The sequence below is a fragment of the Sphaeramia orbicularis genome, chromosome 10, assembly GCF_902148855.1.
Source record: "Sphaeramia orbicularis chromosome 10, fSphaOr1.1, whole genome shotgun sequence".
NCBI lineage: Eukaryota > Metazoa > Chordata > Actinopteri > Kurtiformes > Apogonidae > Sphaeramia > Sphaeramia orbicularis.
The window spans coordinates 26,885,992-26,894,446 of NC_043966.1; the positions used below are offsets into that span (position 1 = coordinate 26,885,992).

The 8,455-nt window shown below is 39.3% G+C and overlaps 2 protein-coding genes across 3 annotated transcripts; both read right to left on the minus strand.

The window, feature by feature from the left end:
• Window positions 1–409: 409 nt before the first annotated feature.
• ran (RAN, member RAS oncogene family) lies at window positions 410–3,553 on the minus strand. The gene is made up of 7 exons (XM_030145401.1): window positions 3,412–3,553; window positions 2,418–2,481; window positions 2,181–2,265; window positions 1,486–1,611; window positions 1,183–1,370; window positions 885–1,055; window positions 410–794 (listed from the first exon to the last, which is right to left on the minus strand). Exons 2-7 carry the CDS (start codon window positions 2,460–2,462, stop codon window positions 750–752), a joined length of 660 nt encoding a protein of 219 aa, XP_030001261.1. The 5' UTR covers window positions 2,463–2,481; window positions 3,412–3,553; the 3' UTR covers window positions 410–749.
• A 401-nt stretch (window positions 3,554–3,954) lies between these two features.
• On the minus strand, window positions 3,955–8,037 carry ndufs8b (NADH:ubiquinone oxidoreductase core subunit S8b). 2 transcript variants are annotated; one of them, XM_030145403.1, is made up of 8 exons: window positions 7,904–8,037; window positions 7,048–7,096; window positions 6,400–6,465; window positions 6,215–6,304; window positions 5,582–5,754; window positions 5,310–5,438; window positions 4,290–4,453; window positions 3,955–4,258 (listed from the first exon to the last, which is right to left on the minus strand). In XM_030145403.1, the coding sequence occupies exons 2-7, from the start codon at window positions 7,094–7,096 to the stop codon at window positions 4,322–4,324; spliced, it is 639 nt and encodes a 212-aa protein (XP_030001263.1). In that variant the 5' UTR covers window positions 7,904–8,037; the 3' UTR covers window positions 3,955–4,258; window positions 4,290–4,321. The 2 variants fall into 2 exon arrangements, with proteins under 2 accessions (XP_030001263.1, XP_030001262.1); XM_030145402.1 differs by having other exon boundaries at window positions 3,955–4,453.
• Window positions 8,038–8,455: the final 418 nt, after the last annotated feature.

Sequence of the window (8,455 nt, forward strand, 5' to 3'; positions counted from 1 at the left end):
CCCAGATCAGATTCCATATGGTTTGTCATGTTCAGTCATGGAAGAGGAACAAATGCCATACAAGAACATTTCAAGCTGTGTGAACATAGCCTAAGGTAATAGGAATTTGCATTTGTCTTTGTCCCATTTACTTAAACCTGCAACTTTATCTCATTGCACTGACCCCATGAGTGAAATTGCACCCATCATTGTTCCCTGATGCTCTTGAAACACAAAAGTTAAAGTTCTAATATCTGCACTGTAAGGAGAATTAAATAGAATTTAAACATTTCTGCAATAACTAAATACTTTGATATTCTACGTTGCTCTGGAATTTCACTTTGCTCCAGTTCAACAGAGGCACAGAACAGACAGAAAATGAATTCAAAGATATTTTGGGTTGCAAAGGGAAAACTGAAAAACAAACATGGACATTTTATACTGAGAATGTTTTTATTCAAAGTTTACTCCCCTTAGTGCTTCCAGTACACCATACAACAGCATTATGTGAGCTGGATAAGTGCAGTGGAGGGTGCTAAATGATGGAGTAGCACGTCGCCATGCTAACAACACTAGGGCGGGTGTGTCAATACAGTGAAATTAGAACCACGACTTTTCCACCAAGATTTTCTTAGTTTTAAAACGAACAAAAGAATTCAAAAATAAAAAAAATCTGAAAAGGGATTTTACAGTAAAGAGGGCTGAACTCCAACAACTTCCTGTCCACAGTGGGGTGGGGGGGTGGGGTGGGGGGGTTATCACAGAACAGGTTAGAGGTCGTCATCTTCATCTGGGAGTGCTGTTTGTGATGCAACCTGGACAGCGAGAGGTGGTTGTTAGAATGGAGGTCCATTTAAATAAATAAAAAGAACAGAGGTCAGCCAAATTTGTGAATAGACACTTACTTGGAGCTCTTCCTCATACTTGGCGGCAAGAGATGGATCCATCTGGACTTCTGGGGGAGCGAGGGCAGGCATTGCCACAAACTCTAGGTTAGGGTCACCAATCAATTTTCTTGCTAGCCACAGGAAAGGCTTCTCAAAGTTGTAGTTACTCTTGGCAGAAATGTCGTAGTACTGGAGGGAAGAAAAAAAAAAAAAGTGGTTTTATGATAAAAATTCAAGTTCAAACCAAATACGGATGGAAATCATTATCAATATACCCATACTCTGCTACAGATTACTGAAGGAGAGCAATAGTTACCTGCAGGTTCTTCTTGCGGTGAAACACAATGCTCTTGGCTTTCACTTTCCTGTCTTTGATGTCCACTTTGTTGCCACAAAGGACGATGGGAATGTTCTCACAGACGCGAACCAGGTCACGATGCCAGTTGGGTACGTTCTTATAGGTGACTCGAGAGGTGACATCAAACATGATGATAGCACACTGAGCTGTGGGGGAAGCAGGAAATTCGTGTGAGTTTGTGATTATGCAAACTTTTGTTAAGCATATCAAGTTAGGCACAACAATTATTCAAGAAAAAAGCAAGCAAGAACTGAGGAATACCTTGAATGTAGTAGCCATCTCTTAAACCTCCAAACTTCTCCTGACCAGCTGTGTCCCACACATTGAACTTTATGGCCCCTCTGTTGGTGTGAAACAGCAGTGGGTGTACCTCTACTCCCAGGGTAGCTAGAATTACAAACAAAGATGGTAGAATAAAATGTGAAAACGTAATCAATAGCATTATTTAGAACAAGAGATTGAAACTTATGAAGGAAAAGACATGTACCATCCAAACAAACTGCTGAACCTATGCCACATGTATTCTGTGTATTATCTTAGAACATGATATGCTTCTACCAGTGGTTGAATCATGTTGATTGAATGACACTCAAATGCAACAAAGCTACAGTAAAGGGAAGAGAGAATTCAACTTTTAAACTCACAAGCTGTGGCTATATCCACATGGAGTCCTATTATGATTGAAATTCTCTATATAATAATATTTTGCTCCAATTTCAGTACTGAAAAAAGGCTAGCCTCAATAAGTCTCATATAGCAGGGTCATTCAGTATATTATTGTATTCTAAATGATTGAAAACTAAGGACCATGACTTTATAAATGCCAACTGAAAGACTGACAACCGCTCCACTGCTCTAGAAGCTGAGTAGGCTAAAACGGCGCCACTAATGCTGCTACTTTGAGCATTTGCTGAAATTAACGAGATTTGCAGTGTTTATGCCGATTAAGTACTTACCAACATATTTCTTTTCAAACTCTCCTGTGATGTGCCGTTTCACAAAAGTCGTCTTCCCAGTACCTCCATCTCCTACCAACACAAGCTGAAACAACAGCAGAGAGCACATTTAGTTTAGACTGGTTGGTACTGGTTCTGCATTTTAACGATTAGCAGAGTTAGCCATAAGTACTGCAAGTTGCGTTACCGCTTTCCACATATGTTGAAACAAGTAAAAGTGACCAGTAATGAACTCACCTTAAAAACAGCTACGGGTTCAGTCATTGCGACCGCGGCCGCCATGGTTACAGATTTATAGGAGCTGAGGGAAACAAGGCGGGATGGTTAGCATATTATCCGTCATGGTGCTACCTGACAAGTTAGCTAGACGGTTGTGCTTAGGCATACTCGTCTACTGCGTTAGCTAGCTGGTACTTGAGTAATACAGCATAAATAAGTTGAATTTACATATCCACCGACTGTAAAAATGCGCGATTAACATCTCAGTCTGACTCTGGGTAACCGCCTGTTAACCACTGTATAGCGTTGTACAGCTTTAGCACTTTCAATGACTACATGCTAATGCTCCAGCAGTTGCCGCGTTCGTTGCAGTCACATCAGTTGAGCTAACATCGTACAGATTATCCAGCAGTGGCACATATCAGCAATAACTTTGACTGATATCCCAATAGACTAGCCCCCAGAACCAGTTACGAACCCAAGTATATGCTAGGTAGCTAGCATGCTACAATCGTTGGCATGAGTGCGCCATACGACCCGCGACGGCACTTTTTCTTGCTCGACTGAAACAATTGGACTGGAAAATTATTTAATCTGTTCCATGTTGCAGTTGTTCACCTATTAGAACCAACTAAAACAGGTCACGTCGATTTGACTTGACGCATTGAAACGTTATTTATGACAACGATGGTCAAAACATTTTATGACACATTTGCTATTCTCAGGAACAAAGCAGCGGAATGAGGTGCTGTGCGGGCTAACCTGTTAGCCAACACAGCATGGGAGCCATTCTTTCCCCAGAGCTAATGGCTAACGGTAAGTTAGCCGAGAGTTAGCACCAAAAATCAATGGCCTAATGTGGCGGCTCATTCCTCACGTGGCTACGAATTAAACTCAACCCAAATCCTAAACATAGCCTCTAGCTTGCTATTGCTTTAAAACACTTTCCGGATTAGCACAAAGTTGAAACATAGGATGGCTCGTTGTAAGAGCAGAAAAAATAGAGACTCACCCGGTGCTGCTGCGAAGAAGGGAAAGACTAAATGGCTGCGTTCGCGGGAGATTCGGCGTGGACTATGAGTCAGTTTCCGCCCTTATCACGTGACCACCTCAGCGGCAAAACGCACACTATTCCTATTCCGTGCATTAACAGCGGCGCACTCAGAGCGTGATTCAGCATGTTTATCCCCTAAATGAACCCTGTTATCTTTGGGACCTGCAAATATACAAGTGTAACTCAATTCAGTATCAGTGCAGTCTTGAAAATGTTTGCATCAGATGCAAGGTATCAGATACTGAAGTTTTCAACGCAGTGTCAAAAAACCTCTGGAATAAGAAACCTGTTGGATAACAAATAATATTCTAATCATGTTATTTACATGGTTGTCAATTAATTTGAGGATGAATTTTCTAATACAGTCTAATACCACAAGATTTACAGTGACACAAAAGTGACATTACTTAAGTAAGCACATTAAGTGAATCAACTGATTGTTGAATTTAAGCCTTACTAATATTTATTATTTATATTGATTTAGTCAGTACAAAATGTATGTAACAGGTAGGTTTTGGAATGCTTTATTTCAGTATCTTCATCAGCCTATATAACATAATACGCTTCAGAAAGGTCCTGATTATAGTCATATACAATTTGTTTATAAAGTGCAATAGAAAAAAGTACATAAATTGTGCGTATAGTGGTTGTAAAATATTTTCTCTAAACATTTTAAAGTTTTCACAAAACATGGCATATAATTGTGCGTTTATATATTTTAGTGCAACTCCTGACTGAACAGAATCAGTGGCTGTGAAGCTTCAGTCCTTATTTGTAACTCAGTGGAATATTTCTGAAGCTAAAAAGTAATGTCATCACTGCATGACAGGGTAAAACATTTTCAGATATGTTCTGTTCAACAATGACCCTATCTGTACAGGTAGTCTGCCTGTATGTTGGCTGCTATCTCAGGTTCCCATTGGTCTCCATTGTTGAGCAGCTTCTCCTTGTTGTAGAGTAATTCCTCATGTGTCTCTGTGGAGAACTCGAAGTTTGGACCCTTAAGGAAAATTGCAGACCACAAATCACATTAAATACCTGTAAGTCTGATGGCACACTTGAGATATAGTCCCCTGCTCTCCAATAGGATTTCTGTGCGATGCATCTTCATATACAGTCAGGTCCATAAGTATTTGGACAGATACAGTCCCTCTGCACAACACCACAGTGGATTATAAATGAATCAGTCAAGATATGATTCATCTTGAATTCAAGGTGGTGAAAAATGTTGCATTAACCATTTTGGAATTACAAGAATTAAAACATAGTTCCTCCATTTTCAGTGGCTCAAACTGACTGATAATCAGCTTCATGGCCAGATGTGTCCTGTTCCCTCAGTTTTCTTTGCCAAGTTAAGCAGATAAAAGCAGATGAATAATGACCCCAAGTCCTTTTGATGGTAAACAAATGGGATGATCTTCAGTGGCCAAGTCAGTGTCCTGATCTCAACCAAACAGAGCAGCTTTTTGGTTGCTGAAGAATAACCTGAGGGCAAAATGACCCACAAACAAACAGTGACTGAAGGTAGCTGCAGTAAGGGCCTGGCAAAGCATCTCCAGGGTGGAAACTAAGCATTTAGTGATGTCCATGGGTTCCAGACTTAAGGTAGTTATTGACTGAAAGGATTTTCATTCAAGTAGTAAAAACAATGCTTATATTTCTAATGATCATAGTTAATTTAATTAGTTTTGAGCCTCTGAAAATGAATAAATTAATTAAATGTTTTTGATGAACTCCTTGAATTCAACTTCACACTTCAATCACATGTTGATTGATTCATATCAAATCCACTGTGGTGGATAGTATTTCAGAGAAAAATCGCAGAAATGCATATTCTCCAGGAGGCCTGTTCTTACCTCAACAATAGCATCAACAGGACAGGCTTCCTGGCAGAAGCCACAGTAGATACATTTGGTCATATCGATGTCATAACGTGTAGTTCTCCTACTGCCATCAGCTCGAGTCTCAGCTTCAATGGTGATAGCCTGGACACATCACAGGAAGGAACAGGAAGTAACCAAACAAAACAATTGTTAGAAAGGACAGAGAAATATATCCCCACTGAAATAATCAGACTGAAAAACATACAGAATGGTACAGAGATTTGAGAGTGGGTTTGTGTTTTTACTTGTGCAGGACAGATGGCCTCACACAGTTTACAGGCAATGCAGCGTTCCTCTCCATTTGGGTAGCGGCGGAGGGCATGTTCTCCACGGAAGCGGGGTGATAGAGGGCCCTTTTCAAAAGGGTAGTTGATAGTGGCAGGTTCACGAAACAGGTAACTCATGGTCATCGCCAAACCTACGGAGGATGGATTCGCCAAATGATCACAAATAAGCAGACTGATGTCAGACCTGAGGGGAAACACTGATGCTTTTTCATAATGTCAACAAATCCTCTGAAAAGACCATAAACTAACAAAGCCCTAGTCTGCCTCTACATACTTGACATACTTTACCCTCTCCTGTCTATAGCACACAGTCTAAGCCCATTTTCTTCCCACAGAAAATGTAAACCATAGTCTTAACTGTATTTAAGGTTAAATACTTTCTTCAAACATCTGGAATATGTAGTTTGTATTGTGTTACTTTTATCAAATAACTCAACACCAAGGAATAATGCCATGTTAGGGGACTATTTTCAGCTGCAGTCTTATATAATTTGATGGTTTTTGATGAAACTATACAGATTAAGTTACTTGACTGTGGTGTAATTAGTTATATACTGCATTAAATTACATAAAAGGCTCAGTATTTGTTACCTCTAAAGAGTTCAGTCCAAAGGAGAGTTGTGGCAGCCCGGTCTGTGATAGATGCCAGGTCAGTTGGAAGTTCCTTAGCATTTACATATTCTGCAAGTGAATATACAGAGACAGAAAGTGTGTAGTTAGATCATCCCAAACTGTGGTCAGTGTCATAATATATATTATATTGTCTAATTACTTACTATATCCCTCTCTCACCACACTGAGACTGAAAGGCCGCATGGGACCAAAGCCATGTCCAAATGTGCCTGAGGATGAAAGATGAAATGTAGCTATAAGTAATTTTATTCTCAAGCACTCAAGTGAAATAAACTTGAGGTGTGTGTACTTTACTTTAGTATCCCTTTTTCTGTAGCTTTATACTCCACTACATCTCTGAGGCAAAATGTACTTTTTACTCCACCACATTTACAGTATGTGAACATTGAAGTTAGTTTTCATATTACAGTTTTTCGTTCCCATTCAGTGGAAACCACAAATGTGTTGACTTTGAGAGTGAAGGCTGAAGTTTTCCTTTTAATATTATCCTCCTTCTTTAAACTAAATAAATTCTCTAAAGCTGAAAAATAGTAGCAACAATGCTGAAAACACACCTGTGTATATGTGCTCATGAACTGTTAGAATATATTGTAACATATGATGGTTTTATAAAGTAGATGCACTGTTGTAGATTAAATTACCATCTTCTGTAGTTTACACATTAAGTAAATGATCAGAATATTCAGTTATTCCAGCCCCAGAGATAAATCAATGGGATTTTTCCACAATGTGTGCATGTATATTCTTATCATTACAATAATACGCCATAATTACACCTGACTCACTAGTACCTGGTTTTGAGTAGCAGGTGAGGGCACGCAGACTTAATGCAGCAGCCATCTGACCACAGAAAACAGAAAAGCACAATGAATAATCACAAACTACAATACACACTGGAAATTAGCTGTAAGAAACTTTATGCAAAGATCAAAACACTGTTCAGTGTAATACAGGTGATGGAGGCACACTCCAGCTGACTGAGATCCAACATCCTGTAATCTCACGCCCCAAATCCCCGTCTTTTACGTCAGAGGTCTGTGACATTCACGACAAGCAGGTAGAATAGGAAGAACAGGAACCTACTCAGTTTGGAAGCATTTATTAGTTATTATTATTCATGGATTTATTTCACGACGCTCAACCTTGATAGAACCGCGGTCACATCACACAACAACAGCCAAACATGGCTCTTCTCCAATCAAAAATAAATAAATACTTTTATCAAGGCAAAATGTTAATGTTAGGAGGATGGTATGGGGCTTTATTTAAAGAGTTAATAATAAGGGCTTTAAGTCGTAAGATGATGATTCATTCTTCCATGTGATGTAACGTAACAGAGGCGGCTGTTTGTACGGTATGTCATGAACGCATCATATTACATTGCATTACAGACCGTTAGCAAAATCTGGATCTTCAGCCGAGGAGGGTTTGTCATAAAATAAACTTACTTATTTGCTCCTTCTCTATGGGAAAATGTTTAACTCATTCATTCTAAATAGTATAGGAAGAATATGAAGTTCAGTCCTGTGTCCTTATCCCATGTCGACTACTCCACATAACGTCGTTAACTAAACTGTCCACCCTCCCCCTGTTAATGTAAAGTAGTTCAGCTCATTTCACAACAGCAAATGAATTCAACATTCTTACCGTTCTTTATGTCCAAATGTAAAGTTCTAAATAGACAAATCTTTTGTCAGAAGTTTGACTGCGCAGCAACAGGTATCCGACAGTCAACAGTGGTCCGTGAAATGCGCAACTGAATCCAAGCTGCATTCAAGTGCTGCTCGTTGTTACAGAACCTCGACTGGCAAATTATGAAACAACTTGATTTATAACAATATCCGGTGTTATATGTAATAATCTTCGGATTCATGGTATTAAAGCATTCCTTGCATCAAGCAAAAGCAGTTTTAAATATGTAGACAAGAGGAAACTCTTAAAAGGGCATAACCAGTCAGAATCTTTGAAAATGTGTCATTTACGCTGATGTCATTTGATGAATCATATTTGAGCAACTGAGTTGCTGTCAGTTCCATGAAATCTTTAAAAAGATGCTGTATTCTGAAAATAGCTTTTTTTTTTAGCAGCGCACATTGTCATTAAGAAGACAGTTTTATTGAAGAGCCATCCTAAAGCAGCCATCGACAGAGATACACACACACAATGAAAGTGTGAGAGAGAACAATTGAGCACGAACAG